The sequence below is a fragment of the Phaethon aethereus genome, assembly GCF_964289735.1.
Source record: "Phaethon aethereus genome assembly, chromosome: 3".
NCBI classification, from domain to species: domain Eukaryota; kingdom Metazoa; phylum Chordata; class Aves; order Phaethontiformes; family Phaethontidae; genus Phaethon; species Phaethon aethereus.
In genome coordinates this window covers 128196606-128221124 of record NC_138576.1, presented here as the reverse complement: position 1 = coordinate 128221124, position 24519 = coordinate 128196606, and the positions used below count along the sequence as shown (strand labels likewise).

Genomic DNA, 24519 nt, shown 5'->3' with positions numbered 1-24519 from the left:
ATTACAGTAAGCACATATAGGAAAAGTTTAATTGGTATGTATTTGGGACAGTACCCGTTCTGAAACCAGTATCTGAACCAAATATAGTTCATGTTGGACATGAAAACCTGGCGTATGTGAAAGTAATGTATTGCTTTAATGTCAGTTTTTGACAAGGAGAGATGGGCTGTTTTAAGAAACATGAAATATATCGACAGCAAACTCCGGTCTCTGGTGCGTCACAGGATCACAGAGCCGTGGAGGTGGGAAGGCGGCTCTGGAAACGCTCTCAGCCCCTGCCTCAAGCAGGGTCAGAAGGAGCTGGCTGCTCGGATCATATCCTGTTGGGTTTCTCAGGAGTGTCTCTACAGACGGAGACTTCATAGCCTCTCCGAGCATCCTGTTCCAGTCTTTGGTTTTACGGCAAGGGCCTCAGCAACGCGCTCCAAATTGCCCTGCTTTCGGTTCGACCTGACGGCCAACACTGCTAATTTTTTGAAGTGCGCTCCGTGTTCATGCACTTCAGATCCAACTCTGAAAAAAAACCGAACCCAAACCAACTTCCAAATTAGCAGTGTTACGGCAATAACGCATTCAGCCATTATACCCAGGCCTGAAGCTTTGGGTTTGTTTTTTCCCCCCTCATCAAAACTTACTGCAAAGGGATGCCATTTACACCTTGCTTCGTGCTCAAAAACTGCGCTCGGTGCTCGCTCAATAGCTGCTCCAGCCCTGCGCTGGCCGAGCCCCAGCTCGGCTGCCGACTGCTGGCTGCACCGCGGTCACCTCCTCAGCAAGGGGCAAGGCCGGCGCAGCCGCCATTTTGAGGCCGCGGAAGCCGCCGCTCGCCAAGGCGCTGCCCGGCGGAAGGGGCGGGGGCGTCGGCGGTGCCGGCGGCGCCCACTCCTCCTTCCCGGCCCCGGCGGAGCGGGAAGGCCATGGCGGCGGTCCCGGAGCTGCGGGAGGCGCTGGCGCAGCGGCTGCGGGACTTGGGCATCGCCACGGTCACCGCCGAGCACCCGCAGGTAGGGGCCGCCGCCGCTCCCCGCCGCGCTGGCTCTCGGCATCCTCCGGATCTTTTTTAAATACGGAAGTAAAATTCTACGTACGAACAGGCTACAGGGCAGATCTAGGCGTATGTGGTTTTTTAGCATAATCAAGTATTAATACGGAAAATATCAGACTTTGAATTTTTCGCTATAGACCTACGGATGCTGGGCCTGGCAGAAGGTTTTTGGGGCCGCTTCGAACGTGGCTGCCGGGTTGTTACCCTTCCGTGTTTCCCCCCTTTTCCCCTCCGGCTCCCCGGCAGTTTCAGGGCTACGGCCCATCCACATGAAGTCACCAGCGTCTAGGATGCTTCCCAAACTTCTCACTGCCAGTTAAAAGTACACAGACCACAGCAGCTTGGCTGTGGCAGATCTGCAAAAAGGAGTGCCGTCGAGGCTGCCTTTTTGCATTTTTTAAAGCGCGATATTCTTGCTGTATGCATGAGACAGAAATGATTGGGACAGTGTGCCAAGAGCAGTATGTCACATTTTATTTGTGTTCTTTTAAAATTTCTTCATAAAAGGGTACAGTTTTTAGGCCGAGTGTAACATTCAGTATTTTCTAAATATTTAACAAAAGATACCTGCCAGTATGTAATTAAAAGGCAGTACACTGGTTGTATTTTCCAGGTGTTCACTGTTGAAGAAATGATGCCCCATGTCCAACACATGAAAGGAGGTCACAGTAAAAACCTCTTCCTTAAAGACAAAAAGAAGAAAGGGTTCTGGCTGGTGACTGTTCTGCACAACAGGCAAATCAATTTAAACGATCTTGCTAAAAAACTGGGTGTTGGAAGTGGAAACCTAAGATTTGCCGACGAAAACGCCATGCTGGAAAAATTAAAAGTGGGCCAGGGTTGTGCGACACCACTAGCCCTCTTCTGTGACCAGGGAGAGGTGAGGTTTGTGCTGGATGCTGGCTTTCTGGAAGGTGGCCACCAAAAGGTGTATTTTCATCCAATGACAAATTCTGCAACCATGGGCTTAAGCCCTGATGACTTTTTGAAGTTCGTGAAATCAACAGGCCATGATCCCATCATCATACATTTTGATGAAGACATTAAGTAGATGAAGTTCACTTTTCCAGTACTAGGCATAGATTTTGTAGAGTGGAAGAGCAAAACTGGTGAAAGCCTCTTTACAAATAAAATTTGGAAGAAAAAACCCAAAAACCAAACAGGCTTACTCCTTTTTTATTTTTTCAATTGTGTATGTTTATATTGTATAAGCTGGTGAGAAAAAAAAATACTGTCTTTGGGTTACTGGAAGTTTAACAGAATATTCTTAGACATGTTTGCAATCTACTACTAAGTAACCAGTAAGTCAAAAAGGCATTATTTAAATAATGTTATAGTCTTTATTAACAAAATGGATAAAACTGGAACTTTCCATGCGTGGTACTGGCCTTGAAGGTTTCAACTTAAAACAACATCATTAGGAAACAAGAAAATCAACTTTGAAAAGTTCCAAAATATTTGTCAATACACACAGGACAGAGATGTCTAAATTGTGTACCTGTACCCATTTGCCCCCTAGTACACGTTGCTTTTTATTTTTGCCTAGAAAAAAACAACTTGCCTACGCTACAGGAAACTCATTTGATTGTCTATGGTTTTAGTTGCATTTTTACTTTCACAGTCTCCTCCCCTTGGGAGATGATTTAAGCTTTCTGGTTGTTCCCAGGTGACGCGGCGACTATCGCCCCATTAAGAGAGGTGCAGGCCTAGCCCATTTCTAGAGCCTCTCCCAAAATGGCTGACCGCGAGGGAGCTGCCTGGCAGCAAAGGGGGAACCTGGTACCAGCCTCTCCTGGCAGAAGAGCTCCAAGGAACAGTATCTCTCTGGGTTCCTTACCAGGTGTAGTATCTCCTGGTGACACCTGGGAGGAAAGTTAATACACCCCGGAACTGCGTTAACTTTTGTGCGCAATTTCTGCAGATTCACAAACCCATGGAGGACATGCATCTTCTCTGCTCCGAGGAACCTTACCCAGCATCTACAGAACTGGAAAGAATGGTACAACAAGGAGCTGCACTTGAGCTTCTCCCTTCAGGAGAAGGGGACTGCACCGACGAACATCCCTGTGTTGAAGGGGGTTGAGGGGAGGCCGATTTGGCTTTCAATACATGATATATATTTAATATAGAAAAGTATCTTGATATCACAGGAACAAGACCAGTACAATCTTGACATTAAATTTCAAATCTTTCTCCTCTTGCCTAAATGAATAAAACCCCCTTCAAATAGATTTTGTGTTGAAGACAGAAGCAGCAGAAAGTCCATGAAGTCCAGTGAACATACTGTGGGAAGGAGCACCCACACAAACCCCAAAGACAGGGGAGCAGTGAAAGTGAAGGACAAAGTCTGAAAATAACAGGGAGAAGGGTTTTGAACACAGCCTAACAAGTATGTCATGTACAAGCTCTGCCTAAAAGGCAAGCAATGGTGTCAATGCAAGTTGAGACAGAACGGATATAAGGAATACAGAAGCACAAAGAAAAAACACAGAAAAGGACTTGCCATCTTGGATGACTGCTACTGCATCATGTTAAAGGATGTGATGCTAACAGGGAAACGCCTCCAAAGAAACACAAGGCAAAAATCAGCCAGTTTGACTCAGTTTTATTCTAGCTGGCCCAGACAGTTCTATGAGTTGAGAACACCATAAACATTTGTGTGTTGGATTGTTGATTCCCCCCCCCCCCCCCCCGTAAGAAAGTGAGATCTTTAATTCTACAGAATGAACCACTACCATTAACTGAGTAAGAAAAAACATCTTTTAGGGCAAGGCGAGTTACTTCACAAACATCCATACCATGGTTTCCTTCATTTCTGAAGGATTTGGCACCCGTTCTCGGGGATGTGAACTTAACGACAGAATACATTATGACACAGCTGTTTAAACTCTCCCTTCCACCTCAGAAAGACACAAACCAACCCCATCTATCGTGGCAGTTGTCTCAAGTGGGACAGGCGTGACCTAGAAATGTTGAAGCTGTAGGAAGAGTCACTAAAAAGCTGTCCAGATACATGCGATTTTTTATTTGTTGGTAAATAAAAGACTGAAAGGAACAGCTGGTATCTGGGAATATTGGGTTGATTAATGGACTGGGGATTGACAAATGCCTTACTAAGTTAGCTAGATATTGAGATATAGTCTGCGGTGTCTATAAAAGTAAAATTTATCTTACCCTCTGCCTGCCACTCACTCTCCCTCCCCTTTAAGGTTGTTTCTTTGTGGTACCCCAAAAAATCCTTTATCACAGTCAGAGTAAATTTGACTTGTCAGTTTTTTTTTAAATCCAGAAAGCTTTAAACGTGAAAATTTGTTTTAAAGATGTGCACAATAGCAGTTTACTATGCTTCATGAATCTTAAAATCTGTACTGTCTAAAATTTAACTGCCTTTGTCCTCAGAAGAGATTCTGAGACTTGTCTCAGCAAAAATAACAACCAAGCAAAATCAAAGCTTCAAATACTACATTTGGCAAATCTATAATGAATTCTTTTTGTATTTACTTATGAAATTAGTGTATTTGTTTCTTAAATAATACCAAAATAGTGTATAATTAAAAGCTACACAGGTCTATGCAAATAAGCAACACGAAACAAACTACACACTGTCCAGAAAAATCCTGCTACAGATTTATCGGTTTCCTTCTGGAAGAAATACTCACTGAACACATCACCAACTGACCACAACGCCATTACTTAACACCAATATCCTTCCAGTAACATCAGTTTCCAGAAAAAAGTGTGTATAAATGTACACACAAAATAAGAATAAAAATTATTTGGTTTGGCATTTTAATAACATCATTAATAAATGTATACAATGGCAAACATTTAAAAAAATCAGTATGTAAAGGAAATTACAGTTTTAAATAAGAGCTTTTTAAGTTTTGTTTCACACCTACGTACATTCCTTTAAGGCAGTTTTATTAATATCAAAGCATTATTTACACATACATTATCATCTAACTCTAAAAATCATACATGAGCTCCTTTGTTGAGGCTGCATCATGTCTTGGAAAAAGTTTAGAAATAATACGTGTTGGGAATGTTACTAAATCCTCAGCAGACTATCAGAAAAGCAAATAAAAATTATACATCGTATAGTACTACGACCTCTTTTGTAATCTTGAACTAGCAGTGACAGATTTGGCAACTCTTGCGGTAAAAAGCTCGTTGTATGCTGTCCAACAGCTGCCGTGTTCTTCCCCTGGGAGTTAGTGTTTCAGAAAACGTGAAGCAGCTTCCAAATTAAATTTCTGTTTTTATTTTATTTTAAGGGCACAGACTGGAAAGATTAAAGAAGGAAAAAGAAAATAATTGAAAAATCATCAGAGCACAGAGAAACTCCTGGCTGCTCTTCTGCTCTGAAGCTTCTTTCCAAAAAGCAGCAGATTCTGATCTCTTTGATGCAAGTGTGCTGCTTTTGGCTAATGTAGCAAATACAACCCCAAAAATGCCACTCTGGCCTCCGTACTGACGCAAAGTGGGTCGAAACCCGCTTAAAATGGCACAGAGGGGCACCAGCCAGGACTCTGGCACATGGACTCTGAGCTAGCAGGATGAATTCTGCCCCCAAACTCCTGCCAATTCTCTCATACGCAGAAACTTTGCTTAGGTTTTTGGATGGGAGGGGTAATTTCTAATACACGTTTATCAGTTAAATAGTAGTTGTAAAGTTTGTGACTATACACTGGCTGTGACTGCACGGATGCTTTAGAAGAAGGTGTAATATGCAGAAAGTGTAGCAGTTGTGACAGGTAATCTTGGAGAACCGAATGAATACAGAAAAGAACTGAGCTAACAAAGTCAGGAGATGCCCGCGTGACAAAAACAGCACAGCCACCCGTGACGAGGGCAGGTTACATGTGCCCGACAGTGCTCCGCAGTCATGGCAATACGCCACCCTTGCCTAATTCCCAGGGTCTCAGAGAATCTACCTCAACACACACAACTGCTGGGGGTCTTTGAATACAAACAGCATTTGGCACTACAGTTTAAATCTGTTAATTCAAGACACGCATGTTCTTCTAAAAATAGCGACGCTAGTTAATGGTTAGGGTTTAATAGTTTGAAATGCATCAGGTCTTGGTTGTCAAAGAGAACTAAGAGAATCTAGTCGCAATCAGATCCTGAAATGAGCTTGAAAATACCATAATTTAGAATCAAGAGAGATTTTTCCTAATATTTATGGTATTTCAATTCTCTTTCCTAACAGCTATGCCTCTAGTAAGGGCTACCGGCATTCCAGATTTTGTATCTTTGTCTATGAAATTCTGTAAAGGCAACTTTTCCTTCTGTCTCAATGGCTCTACCCTTACTGCCGTACAGGAGTGGTGCAGAAATCGGGCTCCACACCATGTTCTTACTGCTTGGAGTACTTTACTCCTACAGCACGTCAGGGCTCTGTCTGTCTCACCTGGTTTCGGGGGAGAAACTCAGCTATGCCCCAAGCTTTGAGCGCACCCAGGAACACACAAATTAACCTGCATATAGGAATACCGGCTGGGACACACCGCATCTCTTCTAGCCACTGCCATCCGCCCCACCCGCCCCTCTGGTGACGTCTCGTAGACATCATTGCATGGCTTGGGATGCCCCAAATCCTTCTCAAAGACGTCGTCATATCGGTTATGACGTGGGGGGGAATTCCAAATGCGACTGACCTCAGGCTGCCTACAAAACCATTGTGGAGCTGGATTTCAGGAGCGCCCTGGGCTTCAGATCACTCCTGGGGTTGCTAATCTACGTTGATACTCTGCAAAAATCACCATGCTTCCACTGAAACCGGTGAAAATCTTGACACTGAGAAAAAGGGACCAGAAATGGATGCTGGTGAGAGTTGGTAATCAAAATAAACCAATTATTTTAATGAGACACCAGAAATGTCTTCAGGGAAAGAAGGGAAATTCTACATGGTGGAAAGCTGCAAAATTGGTCCTATTTTCACTTAAGAAAAAAAACCCAAAAATGTTTAAATTCTCTGTGAAAACATTTCCAGGATGAACCAAGTGTTTATATTGTAAAACCCAAAATATTCTGTTTAGATCTAGACCTTTTAGCGTGTTTTATCATAAAAAGTATTTCAGAAGGAAGTCACTTCAAGGAAAAAAACCAAAAAAGTCTCCCCTCCTAAAGCTTATTGACCTTCCCTCTTTTTACCCCTTTTGGACAAAATTTCAGGGAAATAAAAAAAATTACTTGCTCGTATGATTTTTCGATCTGTTGAACTGCATTCTCTCTTCAGTGAAAACTGATTCTGTTCCAGCTGTCCCTGACACCTTGAGACTTTCTACACGATAAAACTCGTAAGCCTCAAGATGTTGTTACTAAGCTGACGAAGCTGTAGCGGCATGATCACACAGCACCGTGATCAAGTTACGGGGAATCCGCAACCCTAGTTCTGCAAACACGCCGTGCTTACCTTTGCTTGGGTGCATGGAGATAGCTGCTGAAAATTGGTGAAAGTTATCTACGTGCCTGTTGGAAGATGGGACACTAGGAGGTGACACAGTTAACTTCAGCCTTTAGAACAGGAATATGAATGTGCTTACTGGTTTGTAGTAAAATAGAATTATGGTAACTCATTTTGGATCTGCTTATAAGTTCATGTACGCTTCCTTTGAGCTCTCTGCAAATGCTTCCAAGACAACAAATGTATGCAACCACTGAACGTACCAATAACATTTGTTGACTTTAATATAAATCAGTAATTAACAAAACGTATCTTACTAATAAGAGATAACCAACCCTAAGGGGAACTGATTGTAAAATGCATATGATATTATTTACATTTCTTTTTACCATCAAAAAACCTCCTAAGCCACAATCAGCTCATGTCAAAAGACAAACAATTAAAAAAAAAAAAGTCAATACACAAACATCATAAGACAGTCTTATCCTGGAAATGCCATTTGTTGAAAACAGCCTTATATTAAAATAAAAGTTATAGAAAAATCATACCTGACAATTTCCTGTCAGAAACATCTGAACATATATATATGCAGAATAACTTGGGAATGTGAAAAACACAAATGACAAACAATTTCGATATAATACGATTATCCCATGACTCCCGCTTTCATTAGTTATCGAACTTTTTCATGTATGTAAACAAATTTTTCTCTTGCAGTATGCAACAAAAATCAGCGTAAACTTTTAGAAGAGCAATTTCATGCAGATTATGCCAACCAAATAAGGCAGCGAAGTGCCAGTAAGCTGTGAGGTTTTTGTATCTGTATATACAGTCAATTTCAACAAAATACTACAGCATTTATTTTAGATTTACAGAAGTAAATATAAACTACTAGTTATGGGGGGTTTGGCTAATTATTAGCAGAAGCTTAAGCAAATTAGTGGCTAATTTCATAAACAGAAGATGAGAGAAGTATTTTTTTTTTTCCTGGAGTAATTCTTGAGACCTTAAAATTCTTGGTCCTTAGGGAGATGAGAACTGTCCTTTATTCAGTAGATCTTAACAGTGCAATGTGCAATAATTCCTAAGACCATCTACAAATTTTCGGCAGTAGACTCCAGTAGAGTTCCTTGATTCAAGGAAGGAAGGAAGGTAGGTAGGTTTTTATTTCTTGCCTGCTCTAGTCACGAAGAATGTAAAAAAATTCCCTTAATTTTTATTAATGATTCCTACAGTCGCTGTCTTGTTACTTCAGATATAAAGGCTTCATACTGAGATACTGAAGGACACTTTTCTCTCTGTGTTCAGTTGAAAGGTAGAAAGAGAAAAGAACATAAGAAAAGCTTAAAAGTGTGGAAGTATAAAATACAGAGTTAAGTCACTAACAGAACTAACAGCACTAACAGCATGCATCAAAGATGTTTTAATGAAGTCAAGAGAAGGACAGAATGCCAAAGACAAGCTTCATAAAAGGCAGTTTCCTTGTAGTATAGAATACTTTATAAAACTAAAACGTTTTGTTATAGACTTATCTGTCCCTAGAAAGGGAACGGACTTCAATATTACTTCTTAATGTGATTTCTTTGAACTTTCTTCTTCAAGAAATTTGAAAAATAAATGTAATTTTTACAGGCAAAAGGCTAAATGGGATGAAGTTCCCTGCCTACACAAGCAAAAGAACTGCTGTAAACCAACCTGTTCTGGCTTAACTAATAAGCAAGACAGAAGCCAGTTAAGCAAGCGGCATTTACATCTGGTTAATGCAATGTGCACTTGTTCTTATATGTAATGCTGTTAGTTTGCTGTAAATGAAATTCATCTCATTTACATTTTGGGCAGGAAACTCACCACTTGGCCCACATCTCATGTAGTGGGTAATAGAATTAGGAGCTTTGTTGCTCCCTAGACCTGCTTTTTGAATTTCTGCTTTCTGGGATAGCTTCCACATCTGCAGAGAAAAGCATTTTATGTTATTCATTGTGTTTATCAGGACATGAAAAAAACCCTCATGCATTAAAATACATTCTACTCATTAGTAGAGCAAAAGGATATATCAACATTTTTTTTCTAGAGGAAAGGACAGAGGAGAGGGATAGCAGAAATTCACTGGCTATGTCTACTCAACTACACTCCTTAAAATTAATCTTAGCATTTGAATAACCAGGTACTATTTGCAAAGCCACAATCAGATATACTTAACTTCTAGATACACTAACCCTAAGTTTCTGCCTGTATGAAAGGAAAAAAAAAAAAAAAATCGGATGTAATCAAGGCTGACTGAACCCAGCAGAGAATGTAACTCGTCTTTGCATTTTTTACCTGCTACACATTGACAGAAATGCTCACATTCAATTCCGCAAAACAGAAAATTATCTTTGCATGCAACAGCCTGAACGTGCAAAATGCAGCATCTTAATTTACTATTCATTTAAAGCAAAGCATCAAGCAAACCTTTAACTGCAAGCAAATTATTAAGCCTCAACAACAAAGCCTTTTTCTGGCTGGCAACCACATATTTACTCTTTATAATTACCATGCAAAGTCCTAACTTATCATTTTTAAAGGCAGCAGGGACGAAGGAATGAGCAAGTGCACCGTGTGTTTTACAGCCAGCCATCTGAATGGCCGAGGAGCAGCAGTGACTGGACCTGAAAAGAATTTCACAGATCTTTGCACTAGTTGAGCATAGACCACGAGAGACATCCCCAATGTTGTATGTATTGTTAAAGGATAAAGACAAAAAAGTGGAGGAAAAAACAGTCCTTCTGTACATGAAAACATTTGTTTTCTTTCATATATAATAAAAAAAAAAACACTGACAATTTATTTTTCAGAGACATTAAAAAGCCTCTAGCAGCATGATTTTGCTGGTGCAGCTGAACTCAATGGAGCAAAAATAGGAGCACAAAGTTATTATCCTGAAAATTGAAATGTAATTTGTTACAAGTTTATAAAACAATGCAAAATAGTAGCTTGGGCTGGACAAGGTTAGTCTACAACTCCTGTGGAGGGTCTGAGACACTAGCTTATACAAAGACAACTAACACACGGTTATGCTGAAGAGCTTTGTGTTTAAGAGGAAAGGTGTTTTAATGCTGGCCCCCCCACACCCTGCCAATGGACTAAGGTAACACGCAGGCTAAAAAGGCATCAAGTATCAGAAGTAAATATTCACTATCTGATTCGTGTTGCATGTGAAAGCTTAGTGCTGTGAAAAGAAATGAAACAATGCAAACTGAAGTGCCCCATGGGCAGTGACTAGGAAAAAAAAAAAATAGTAGTATTTTGTTGCCTGGATAGCAAGCTTTAATTTCAATCTACAGGCATCACCTTTAAAATTTATCTTTAGACCTTGGACTTGCTCATGATTACAACTGGGGTTCAGTGATCATGCTGGAGAGTTCGTAATAAATGTATCTGGAGACAATACTGGTATTTTTTGTAGCTGTGACAGTCTAAGGACCTAAGCAAGACAAGGCTAGCACCCGAGATAGCAGCATGCCTGAAAGCTTATCCAATTTCTCTAACAAGAGCAGTTGATCTAAATAAGAGATACTACCTCTAGCTACAAACTTTGTTCTGATCGTAACAAGCAGTCTCGCTGCAAGACACAGGCTTGCCATCAGTGAATAAAAATACAAATACTGGTAGCAAAGTATGAGTTTATAAGTACTCTCAGAGCTAAGAAGATTTTCTCTAGAATTCCTTAAATAACTTGCAAAAGTTATGCACAGAAGTGTGTTATGCACACGTTGCCTCAGTTAACAGCACTGTTCAACTCTAAGCTCATTCAAACACATCTTACAGATTAATGGAAATGAAGTCAAGTGACACAACCCAAGATCAGAACATTAATCTCATTGTGTGAAAGTAAATGCATGGGAAATTAAGATTATATTTCAGATTTCGGTTTGTTTGGTTTTTTAATGGTGAGACAATTCAAGAGGGAATACAGCAATAACTAACCGCACGCTGTGAACAACATGGAAGAGAAGTGAGAAATTTATCAGCCCAGTAATAATGGACGACTGCAGACGTGGTAAAGGATGGCTGCTTTACATTTTGAAACAATAATTTTACCCTCCACAGAATGTTTTTGAAACATCCAATCTTCTCCCCTCACTCCTTTTCCCCCACCTTGAAATGTAGCTGGAACACTGGAAAGGGCAATCTCCGCATTTTATTAACAGTTCTCCTGTATGAAATGGAGACCATATAGATTAACATATGGGATGTCTGCTGCTTTTCCTTGAGGACCTGTATATTTGCAGCACTTCTACTTCTCCCTAGTTAAACACCAAGGAATTAAAGTTCAACCCACGCAGCAGAACCATGACTGCCACAAAACTGCTGGCAAAATAAATTCAATTGTAAAAATCAGAATATGACATTCATTATTTTCAGTATTTATTTTCAATTTTAAATATTGTTCCTCTAGATATATTTTCATTCAGGTTTTCTTATAGCTCATGTGATTTTGGCCTACAATAACTGTCAGTAATGATTGCTAATGTCTAGAGCCTCCTGTAATTGTAGTTTACATATGATACAATTTTAAACTGTTTATATTTATGGGTAAGAAGATTCAAGCAATTGCAGACACAGTGGCATATTAAGTAATTTCTTTTCAGTATTTCTCTTTAGTTGGTCATCTGGAATTTAATGAGTTATTGGCTTAAGTATTCCTATAGTTCTATCATTTTGCAAGCAAACTTGTTATTTTTTCTTTTATTTAACTATGTTAATTTAACATTTCTTCTGTCATTTTGTTACACATTTTGTTTTCTGTTATATTAGTGTTGCTTCTATTAAGAAGAAAAAATGAATTTCCACCATAATCAATACAGGTTTTTATTACCATACACCACAAAGGAGTTTCATGTAACTGTTATTTGACTCCTAATAGAACCGTACGCTTCACCACATTTGTAAACCAGACGTGGAAAGACAAAGCATACAAAAGGGAAAAGGTGGAAAGGGTCATTTTTTCATTACAAGTGCTGCGCATCATGTGACTATTTATTACCTCTTCGTAAGAATTACCATTTATGTTTAGGATTATGAAAGGTCTTTCTATTTATTCATGTTCAAATATTTTAGTAAGTATGAACAGTAATTCATATTTATTGTGCAAGCTAGAGGCACTGAATTATTGGGCTGTAACTTGTTGCTTGTGCAAAGTGCATTTATGCCAGGACATGGCATAAATGAAAAGGGTAAGACACCGAAATCTCTCTAAATGCTCCTTTTCATTACTACCTCATTTTTGAAAGAAAATATTGAAGAATATTTTTACTACAAATACATAATCAATGTGCTACTGGTACCTCTGAAAGCACGAACACAAAAGTACTGTCTTTGTACTGGGAAGTGTGTTGTTCACTGTGCCCTCTTGGGCAATGCAGCATGCGAGTGGTTTAACATGCGTTCAGTAACGTACAGTAAAAAAAACCAAAATATTTGCAATGCGTGACAAATAAAAATATAGCTTGTATTATAAAGACTTTTGAAGGCATGCAAAATATATACAGTGCAATTAATGTTTCATGCAAACTTTGGTGAGGTTACAATTTTACATTCAAACATGCTAGAGTACACAACTGAGCCCTATGCCATTGTTCTTAGAAAACAATAACCCACAGATCTAACAAGAAGTTATTTTGTCATTGGAGTGAAATTTTCTTTAAATCCAGTGGACATTGAGAAGACCACCTGTAAGTCATATTAGACTAGATATATATTTAATAATACAACTTCCTTATCATACACAACCATACTCATACCACACAGTTTTATTATCCTCAGAAACCAGTAGCGGGGTTTCAGCCTCACTAGTGTTTACACAGGTGGTAGGAACAAATTCACTAGTTAGAACAGACCGTAGGTCACTATGATCAGATTTCTGATTAGCAGAAGGGTTTTGATTTTTCGGTACAGATCTAAATGCTGACAGATTTGCCTGATCAGTTGCTTTTGATGTAGATCTTTGAGGAAATCCACTTATATTACTAACTAAGTCAGTGTTAAGGGATAAAAATGGCTGAGCCACAGTAAATGAGCCTGTGCTGTCATTACCAGATATACTGACTTTATCATTAAACACATTTGTGCTTAGCAAAGTTCTCTCATGAAAATTTGACCTTTCCATCCTTGAAGTCTTAGGCACATCAGAGTTACATCCTAAATTACGTGGTTTAACTGTATTAGCTGTATTGCTCTGTGGAACACAATCTACTCTGTAAGCCACACAGTGAAAAAAATTAGAGGGTAACTGGTGTGCTGAGTACTCACTAGAGGTTGATGGAACACTTCTGTCAGCGGTGGATGGTGCTGGATCAACTGACACAGGTTGCCTACTGTCCTTAGACAAAAAATCATGAATGCTTGTCCTTCGAGTAGTTCCTTCTGCTGTAGAAATCACGCTGCTTGCACGAGGTAAGGTAGCATAAGGATTGCAATCTCTTGATTGTCGCTGTGACACAGTTGCTTGTATCTTGTCTTTAACTGATTTGGCCTTCCCTTGAGTGCCTGATGTAAATTTTATCGGAGAACTAGTAAAGTAGGTATCTTCAGTTTTACGAAGGCTGGGCCTTACAAGTTGTTCTGGTTTAATGGATCGTCCATCTGAGAAATCAACTGTATTTTTTACACTTAATGATCTCACAATACCACAACCGGCAGACGGCTGTTTTCTTAGTTTTTCCCTTCCCGTCAGCTCCGCAGACTCAGATAAGCTTTTCATGACTTCATCTAAAAGATTCTCTTCACTTGTAGATTTCATCTGTCACAAAAATGAAGCATCTTATAAATTCATAAATTGTAATTTTGACATTTCTTAAGCAATCTTTATGGACACAAATGAAAAAATTAAAAAAAAATTAAAAATGTCTAAAAGCAGTATTAAACGTTTATGGTACATACTCAGGAGTTTTCTGTACAGCTTACAAGCAAGTACTTTGAAAACCAGTTGTCAGAAAGATCACAACTATCTGAAATTAGTTCCTGTAATACTGATTAACTCAACAAACGAGATGAGGAAAACTTCAACTTCATCTTCTCACTCACTTGCCCTCTGCCATCACTCATAAATATTTCCTAAGGAATTTCACATGGACTATTATTTTAACTTACACTGATCATCCAGAGCTAAAAGCTTAAATTCTCTATACACTCAAATAATAGACAAAACTCTCAGAAAGTAATACAAAACACACAACCTTTAGGCACCCTTCGTGCCAAAATTTGGGCCAGACACATCCCCATTTTTTCTTTTTGCAGAAAAGACTTCAAAGCAAGAAAAAACAGTTTAGGTGAATACTATTCACAGATCCAGTGGAGAAAGACTTCAATCTTTTTCAAAATGGTAGAAGAGACAATTTGGAAAGAATTAAGCAGAGAGCATTAAGGAAATGTTCTGGCAGAAGGTTGGAAAGAGACCTCCTGAATACCCTTCCAACCTGAATGATTCTGTGATGCTATGAGAGGGATTCTGTGATTCGTAACAGCAGTGGGCTAGACTTGATGACTCAGGTTTTATCTCTATTGCCAGAAGAGAATTGTATAATGCTTAAAAACCAAAAATCCTTGTAAGAAAGGCCATAGGTGAGAGATCATTTTAAGTACCTAGCAAAAAAATACAGAAACTTAGTCCAGACTCAAGTCACAGACTACCCCAATCAATTCAGCGGTGAATGTATACTTTCAAGTTCAGTTGTGTCCTTAAAAATAGATGGAATCTGCTCTTACTCATGGTAGGCCCTAGTCACAGTAACTGGCATGCTTTATCCTAGAGCTTCTAGGTTTCAGATAGATCTACTCAAGAACTAGTGATGAAGAAACTAGAATACTAGCAGAGACAAGGTGATTTTTGGGCTTCTAACAAACTGTCACTGATTTAGAGAAACATTCTCTTTGTCTTATTGCGCTCAGATTTCAGTGAGCTCCAAGGCCAGTTTTTTTTGCCCAGCAGAGTTAAATAGATGAAACTGAAGCAGACAAGAGTCTCTCCTCAAGGAATAAAGTAAAGCATCTTCCTGTTGATGCAAGACAGATCTGACAACAGCTCTTACTGAAGTGCTGAACTGGAAGAAGAGAAGTAAACCTACTTTGAGTTTACGGCCTTCCATCTGAACCCTGATGAGCGTACCATGCATCAGTATACTGGACAGTTTTGTGCAGTAGAGATCGACCTTCTTACATAATTCACTAACCCGGAAAGGGTCAAGCTGCGAAATACCAAATGATTTTGTGTGTATTACAGCAAGTGCAGTTTATCAGGATACAGTCCACACTACTTAACACAGGTGTAACCAACATCTCCACAAAGTTTTTAAAGCTATTCTACTCACTCTAAGTCTTCTACTAATTCTGTGCCCATATATGGGACAATATAGAGTTAAAATATTTTTTTAAACTAACCTCGCTTGAGGTACTCTTGTTGCTTTCTTCTAAAAACTGTTGCAGGGTAACAACTTCACTTCCAGGAGAACCGGTTTTGATCTGTTTTCCACGACAGTCCAGTGACTCAGGTGTCCTTTGCTGGAGCAGAGGACTAGACCTTGTATGACCTTTCAAATACTGAATAGGACTGCTGCTGCTGCTAGACCAGGCCTCATGTTCATGTAGCAGACTAAATTCTCCGCTGCTGTGACTTTGCGGCCTGCTTTGATTGTTAACTGCACCTGCTTTTGGGGTAAATGGTATTTAGTATTCCAGAAGAAAAACACATGAAAGCTGTTAAACAGTATAACCATACTCGAATCTGGAACATTAATCAGATTCAGTTAACAATAATTCTATTTAAAATACTTTAAAAATCCAGTTGTCCTTTTTTACTTAAACCAAAGAGATTATTAATACAATTACACTCCCCAGACTTACCTCTTACAGCTCTTCAAACGTGACATGATACCTTTTGGTTAAAAAATACCCTATCTTTCACTTATAATCTGGGCCTCCATCCACATACTACTGTACTCTGAGAAACTGAGAGATACGCCTCCACTCTTGTTCAGCATCACTGTGAGTCTCACACTCTAACTTACTATTAATGAGTTTTACATTAAATGAAATACAAAGAATGGAATGGAAAGAAAATATTTTCTTCAACATAGTTCTGCAACAAGAACCATTTAGGAATGCTGCTTCTCCAAGAGTTTCTACCATTACTTCTAGTTTATTACAACTGTGACGTGAAGGAAACATATGGCATTAAATACAAAATAAATTCCACAACGGCAACTCTTTTTATTCAGTAACTGTGAATTGCTTAAAAAATACTGATGAATAATCAAGTATTTCCTACTTCATTTCCTACTCCAAGACATCAATCTAAGTTTGAAGAAAGAGAAACTGTTTACAGCAGAAATTTCTAATACTGTGTGGAAACTGGGGCAAGGACTACCTCAAAGAATCTTTTACAGAAAGGAGTAATCAAACAGACAGAAAATAAACTAATAAAAATCTTAAGCTAGCATTCACCTCTACATTTCCAACAAGAGATACTGTTTAATGAATGCAAGCCATGAATATTAAATGAAGCCTTGAGTTGGCAGCATTCTAGTCTAGCATGTACAATGGTCTCTAGCCAGAATGGCCATTATCAACAAAAATATATCAAGGCTTATAATATATGAAATTTATTTTAACAATTCAACAATTAATATTGTTAAGGAATGCTACTTATCTTTTTAAAACAAAATAGAAAAGTTTACAGGATAGTATTACATACGCCATTTCGTCTGGTTTGTGTTGTACACTATACAGCAGCAGTGCACACACAGTAGGATGCTAGGAAGAAAAAATGGAGCAACTTCTCTCCTTAAAAATAAGCAATTTTAAAGTAATTTGGGTGGAATTCTTATTTTGTAACATTGTTACTTGGGTTAGGTTTGGTTTAAAATAGTTCGAAACATATACTAATATCACCTTTTTAATATTTATTAAAAACAAGTTCTATTAATACTTGTATACTTTCCTCATTTGGGGAATGAAGGCTATAAAATGCTTAAAGAAAAACATGCCGTGGTGTGTTGTAGGAATTTTTTTGGTTGGGTGTTTTGGGGTTTTTTTGTGGTTTGTTTTTTTTTTTTTTTTTTAACCTATATAGATGATCTTACAGAGAAAATAATGGAAATGAAGCACATATGTAAATTCACCTACAGCAGCATACCTTTGACTTCATGGAGTGAAGCATTGTTATTGCTATTGCTAGTGGATGTTCTGCCACTATCAAGGCTGGCTGGTCTGGAAGCTAAATGGAAAATTAGGAGACACCATGATGAACAAAATTTTAGCAGATGACACGGTACCTTTACATTCTGATCACAGAATGCTCACAGGCAGGAATCATGCACTATTTCAGAGGCTGAGCATGCCCATTGTCAACAAAGTGGTTTCTTACAGATCAGAAAGCGAAGGGATTTCCAGGCAGTCCAAGAGGACACTTTAGAAAAGGGCACTACAGGAATAGTAAAGTACAAGGAAGAGAGAAATAGAGTGCACATTTAGAATTGAAACTGATTGGTTAGTGGGAAACCAGGGTTTTACAGATGAAAGGATGGGCATGCAGAGAGCTGCTCGTGATCAGGTCACTTACAACAGATTTGGCAAGGAACCTTGCACATTGTTGAAATGCCACGAACAGGAGGAGCAAGAGCATCTGCACAGATAATGTCCTGTACTCCTATCCAATACAAGGGAAATGCTCTGTTACTATCTTCAAAAGTGTTTGTTGCTCATACTAATTTTAAGTATTTATACAAGAGTTAAAACTTTACTTCTAACGAATCTATTAATCTTCCACTTCATAGCTTTGCTTGAAGGAACGTGTAGTGAATTTATAAAGTACAGCATATGACAAATTTAGGTTTTGTTGAACAATAAACACTGAAAAACTCAGGCCGGATTTGGATGTGTTTTTTTTAGGATTGAAATTGTAACTTCTTTTATTTTACTATTAACTCCAAATAAATTTTTAAAAGGGAAAATGTTTTGATCCTGTTCAGATGCACTTTATAGATACCTTCTACTAGAGATATAGAACATCTACCTGATGTAGTAGTTAAGAAAGAGAAGAATTAATCTGAAGAAATGGTACTACACATTCAAGAGATACGCAAATCACAGAAAGCATGCTCACTTGTAACCATGCCATTCACTTTTTTTTTTTTGCAAACTTCATTAACATTCACATATTATATCCTTAATTCATTTAATTAAAGTTCACATCTTACCATGAACTCTTGATCCCGTACTAGAATCATCACTAATACCTTGTGGACTTATATCTTCAAAGGATGTAGTATCTATACACAGAGACATAAAAGATGATGTGAAATAAAATGAAAAGATTATTGAGATGTTTATCATCTGTAAAATATACTAAAATATTCTTCAATCCATTTTTACTTAGGTAACATTCTGTAGCAAAAATCCTGAAACATTTTATAACTGCAGTTATTAAACCTATTTGGTATTTTAGCACTGCATCTTAATTATTAAGATTGCTTTTTGCTGAAAAGCTTAAAATACAAGTAAAACCAATATTTATATGAAATTGCTGTTACACACAGTCACATCACGGTGCAAAACGCTTCCACCTATACCTTTATTATTTAGCAACTGCTTGGATCTGAAGCCTGTAGAAGAGTTGACAGTTGCAAAGTTGATAGCTGTGGTAGAGAAGGCCATAGCTCCCAATTCTTTCCTCCTTTTACCCGTAGATATATCATCAGGACCCTCCAGATGCTCAGAACTACCTGTCCATTGTCCTCCTGCTAGGACCATGGACTGCACCAGGTCATTCATGGCTGGGATGCAAATGAAAGCAGATGATCAGCATGGTCAATGTATTTGCTTCTGTTCTTATATTTTGTACTGCAAAATAGTTTGACAGTTTTCTAAGCATTAAAGCATGTTGAATACTGGAAGATATAAACACAAGATCATCCATGTTATGACATGCAATCAGCTCAATGAATGAGAAGTGTTATAAGTCAGAGACTTCTTTCAGCTCAGTATGGATCTTAAAACTGATACTATTAGGTATAATCGCCATGCTTGCGCTGCAATGATATGTAATATAGATGTTAGAAGCTTTGATATACTGTTTGCAATGATAAAATGGAATGGATAAGGGTCAAATGGGAAAAGGTGCTAATACAATAGAATGTCAACAATGATACGGGATCCTTGTACAGTGCAGTTTACTGCAGGAATACTGTATTTTACATAGTAACAAATAAAAGGATCTGAAAATGATGACATCTGATGATATTCACCTTTATGCTTCACAAAACTAGAGAAAATTGTCCACCTCTCATTAAAAATAAAATAAATTAATACAACATTTTGGCAACAACAATTGATTAATACTTGAAGAGTGACAGACCACCATACAGCCTTGCGCTATTGTTTCTACACCTTCTTTAAACAAAAAATTACAGTGATTTCTTAACAAAAGGCTTATGAAATGTGTAATTTAGAACTATTCATGTTAACACAGTGCACTGTAAATTTATATACACAGAGACACGTGTATATAGACAACTATCTATACAAATATATGCAATCACAATGCACTGAATATATATATGTATGTGCATGTGTTTGTGCATGTACATGTGTGGGTACGTGTACGTGTGTGCACATGTGCACATATATAAGGTATTCAGTGCCAAGGTTAAAAACAAAAAAGAAAAAAGAAAAAAAGAAAAAGCTCCAGCTCCTTGTATTGTAGCAGGACTTGCACATTGCAAAATAGGAGGAAAAATACAGCGCAGTCCAGGGAGAGGTTAGTGAAAAATTAGTAATGGAAGCCAGTGTAGCCATTTAAAAGAAGCTGAACTGTCATAAAGTCTTACACATGGAGCGACGGTAGAAGGCCTTCATTTTGTCTTTTTCCTTCGGTCTGTTCCTCAAAAAGGGCAGTCTTTTCAGTGCAACCACTTTTATGTCATAGCATGAGGAAAAACGGAAACAGGGAAATGAAAGAAAAAAAGGGAGAAGAACAGATGGAAGTTAAATGTTGAAACTAAGGACAGAAATGAATGTCTGAGTTTAAGCTATGTGCTATGCTAAAAACTATCATTCTCATGCTTCTGTGTGATAATGAAATATGAAAACTACATTGAAATATGAAAACTACACTATGAAAACTTTAATATACTCAGAAACGCACCGAAAATAATGGTGAAGAGTGTAATACAGTTTGAAAGTTCTAACTGCCAAGCTCTTGAAAAAATAAATGTAACTTCTTTCCAGATGATTATAGCAATTGACGATTATATAGGTTTTGTGAAAAATAACATTTCTTGAACATAAAGAAAAATGTGAAGCAAAAAAAGCTTAAAATTAAAGCAACTCTAAGTACAACTTCTGCTTTAAAATATGTTCACATCATTATTTTTTGATTTTTAGCTTTTGCCCTGCATCTCTAGTAGGACACAATCTATTATCAGTCTTCGTCTGTTACATTTTGCGCTCATTAATAATTTTGGTCATCTACTGTCTCATAGAAAAATTACATGGACCTTATGTTCAATCTACTGTTTGGGTGCAGTGACTTTAACATTTTACTGCAACAATCCACTTCAAATCTGTAATAAGAAAAATAAAATCAGGATTTATTGTCTGGAATGGTATACACCAATTTTTTTAGCTGAAAAAATACCAAAGATTAAAAAGATATATATATATAGCAGAAGAAAATCCAAACGTGGGTGTTGCTGTAACATTTTGGGAGGGCTAAGAGAAAAATCAAGCTACATAATATCAGGAAACAGAGTTAAAATTACAAATAGTATTAAAAGATGGAGGAGGGGGAAATCACAAGTTAATCTTGTCCTTAGATTCAGCTATTCTGCATTAGTAACTTGATTACTGGCAGACACCTGCATTTTGAAGCATCAGATAAATGCGTCAGCTGACTGCCAAGCACACAGGCACCGCATGCAAACAACTGGCACATGAAGATCCAGAAAGCAATGCGTAATGAAATCACCAAAAAGTTCTTATTCAGATATGAAAGCAGTGTAGTCCAATCTATCAGCCCAAGGTCTGCTTATTTTCTCTCTCTGAAGTAATTTTTGGGACATGTGCTTGCTATTTGCCTTGGTTTTCTGCCCAACCAGCAGCTTGTCATACAGCAGTTTCTATTCCATACGGCAGTGCGTTACACATACGCATTTACAAGTGCACGTGAACTACTGTGAAAGAGAAATAAATCTCCCTCTCTATCACATTATTCTGTGTTTGCACTTAGAGTAAGATTTTACAATGCAGTGCATTTTACAGCTTCCATGAGTGGCACAGCCATAAGTGTCAAAAACACACACAGAAGTTTTCAGTTGTAGAAGGTACTCTATCTTGACCCAAGAGGAACAGCAAACACCCTCCTATGTCAGGTCCTTATGATGTGGGGTGGGGAAAAACAGGGAGAAAAGAAAGGCACATGTGCTACCTACGTAAGACAGGAGTACACTAAGTACAATTTCACCTTGAAATTATTCACTACGTAAGTATACAGATATTTTTTATTATGTACATATACTTGTAGATACTTAAAAATAACCAGGGTTGGGTGGTTTTTTTTTTTCTCTCCAGATCAACAAAGCATTCCTCCTCTTGTAGATCCTGGGGAAATAAGCCAAAACCAAGGTAAACACAGATGACGACTGGCTCAAAAAAAGCAGAGAGGCTGCTAAACCTGCCATAAAGGAGACATGCATGTTGTCTAAGTGTATATGAAAGTATATAGCTTTGAATAGCTCCCTGACAGAGGAATATGAGGCACAGCATCAGACAGGTGTTTCCTAACAGGAAATAGAATTTTCTATTTTCTAACAGGTAAATAACTAATCAGTTGAAGCACTAATGCCATCCAACCAAAGAGGTAAGTCTGTTCTACTACTTTTCGTCACCATGGTGAAACACGACTCTTTTGTAGCTTCCATAATGCTTTACAGACAGCATAACTGATCCCTCTTAATTTAAAACGCCCAGCCTAATCTTATTGAAAAGTAACCAGAGGATGTTCAAGAATCAAGTCATCTGTGATTCTTGTTCATTAACACAGATCACCTCCAAAAGGACCAATTTATGGCTCTCAGCAACTGTACCAACCAGAAAACTCCACTGCAACTACTGGTGTCCTGTCAGAACCTGTCCGTTGGTAACCTGTAACATCAAAACCTGTCCTTTGGTAAAATGCAACCTCCTTGAGAGGAGGAATTACGTAAAGAAGTTCTGCATAGAATACGACTAAAGGAGTGTCCTGCAAAAAATACTGTAGTGGCAGAGCTAGAGCAGAAACAAATGGGACACCACAAAGTGTAGCTTAAGCAGCTTTAGCTCTTTACACCTATATTTCATCGGACTTTAAAAACAGGATGGCAGGAGGACTATTTTGGTCTTAGTAATCATCTACTCAAAGAACTCTAGTTATAATTCATTAACTTTTCTTTCTCTTTTCAGCATTCTAGGAACATGCTCTTGCTTTATGAGCTGAGAATGAATGATGAGTATTGCAGAATTCCTCCACTGATCAGGAAATCTCCCATTTTGTAATCTTCCTACTGTTTGCCAGAAATACTCTGGGGAATTCTGTATGGATACTATTAAAATCCTCAATTCGTTTTATTCATGTACACAAGAAAATGTTAGGCAGACAACTTCGAAATGTTTTGGTAATAGAAAATGGAGCCCAGTATACTTCTTTTACTTCCAGTATGATACGATGTGTCTGCTACTGGTACTACTATTCAAAGATGACAGGCTTACTAATAGCCTTTATTCCTTGGGACATTGTTAATGATCTGAAATGGCTAAAGTGGAAGCTAGCAAAAGCAACCTGTTTTTCTCCAGGGGGGGAAAACCAAAAATTTCCACTTGCCTGCCTTGAGTTTTCTCTGCAAAAATCTCAGAATGGTATTCCCATCGCCCCTGAGAAAAAAGGCTCTGCACAAAGCAGATGGCAAATCCACGGTCCTCACCTGAGTCAATCACTGAACACAGCAATGAAAATCAGAAGTGAAACGCTGCAGGCAGAGGAGCATACAGTGCCCACACTGCCCGCGAGATTTCACTTGCGCTGCATGCAGTAACAGCCATACAGGCACCCCCTCCTTTCCAAAGGGCCTCTGGAAGCAGACAAGGGCTTCAAGCACTCTGAGACCCCTCAGGTGCTGTTTTCTCTGCAGAACAGCATAACCTGATTTTTGCACCGAGACCGCCTATCTTTGTAAGAGCACAGGTCTCTTTAAAACATCTGCATGAGAAAGTGTCCTGTATTGCGAAAACAGGAGAAAATCTACAGATTTCACATAGCCAATCTGTTTATCAGTACCGGTAGCAGCAGGATAATTCACTTTGGAATCAACATCTCCTCTCGCTTTCTCTGACGGGGGATATGGGGTAGGAAACCTATATACCTCAAAGATCACTTTATGTCAGATACTCTGTCCTCTGAGAACACCACTGATTTGTGCCAGTGACTGCAATTTGGCAAATGTAAGCTGCCTTCTCTGACCTACTGAAGGACATGCAGGACATTTCACCTCAGCAGTTCCCTCTGGAACCACCACCATTCCCAAGCACAGGAGATCAGGGTGGAACAGAACCTGTGTCTTCCAGTGCCCAAAACTGCCTTCAACCAGTGTGGAAAGCTACAATACTTGAGCATTTGCACAGACAGGCAGCAACTTACAGGTTTTCTCTTTCTTGTAGCTTCTTTCAGTGGAAGCCGGTACTGCCAAGCCACTTCTTAGAGAAAAGAAAGGAGCCACAGTATCTTGATATTTAGGATTTACAGTCATTCTAAAAGCAGAAGAAATAGACTGCAAAACGTGCACTATTTGGGGTTCTTCTCATGCTAAGATATTCCCTTAACTTTGTGAGACGCAAACTATCCTGTTAAGATTGTCAGCATTGAACAGGCACACAATTAATCCAAATTCAATCAAAAACTGTGGTTTCCATGGTGACGTGTAATGGAGGAAGGTCAGGAACCAGAATTAGATAAGCCCTTGCAGTTTGCGGATAAATACACTGGATTTAAGGGGAGTAC

The 24519-nt window shown here is 38.6% G+C and overlaps 2 protein-coding genes across 3 annotated transcripts in view; one reads left to right on the top strand and one right to left on the bottom strand.

Annotated features, from left to right (window-relative positions):
- Window positions 1-906: 906 nt before the first annotated feature.
- On the top strand, window positions 907-2096 carry LOC309403689 (prolyl-tRNA synthetase associated domain-containing protein 1-like; the record flags this gene model as incomplete). Its single annotated transcript, XM_081997927.1, has 2 exons — window positions 907-1004; window positions 1659-2096. Exons 1-2 carry the CDS (start codon window positions 918-920, stop codon window positions 2094-2096), a joined length of 525 nt encoding a protein of 174 aa, XP_081854053.1. The 5' UTR covers window positions 907-917.
- Window positions 2097-13215: 11119 nt separating this feature from the next.
- The window catches only part of CCDC88A (coiled-coil domain containing 88A), a gene marked incomplete at both ends in the record, with an annotated part of 72723 nt that continues 61419 nt past the window's right edge, over window positions 13216-24519 (bottom strand). For both annotated transcript variants that reach the window (XM_081998106.1, XM_081998107.1), the window contains 6 exons: window positions 13216-14235; window positions 15873-16138; window positions 17626-17706; window positions 18689-18760; window positions 19061-19264; window positions 20318-20401. In XM_081998106.1, the coding sequence (XP_081854232.1) occupies window positions 13216-14235; window positions 15873-16138; window positions 17626-17706; window positions 18689-18760; window positions 19061-19264; window positions 20318-20401 (1727 nt within the window). The remainder of the gene's footprint in view (window positions 14236-15872; window positions 16139-17625; window positions 17707-18688; window positions 18761-19060; window positions 19265-20317; window positions 20402-24519) is intronic.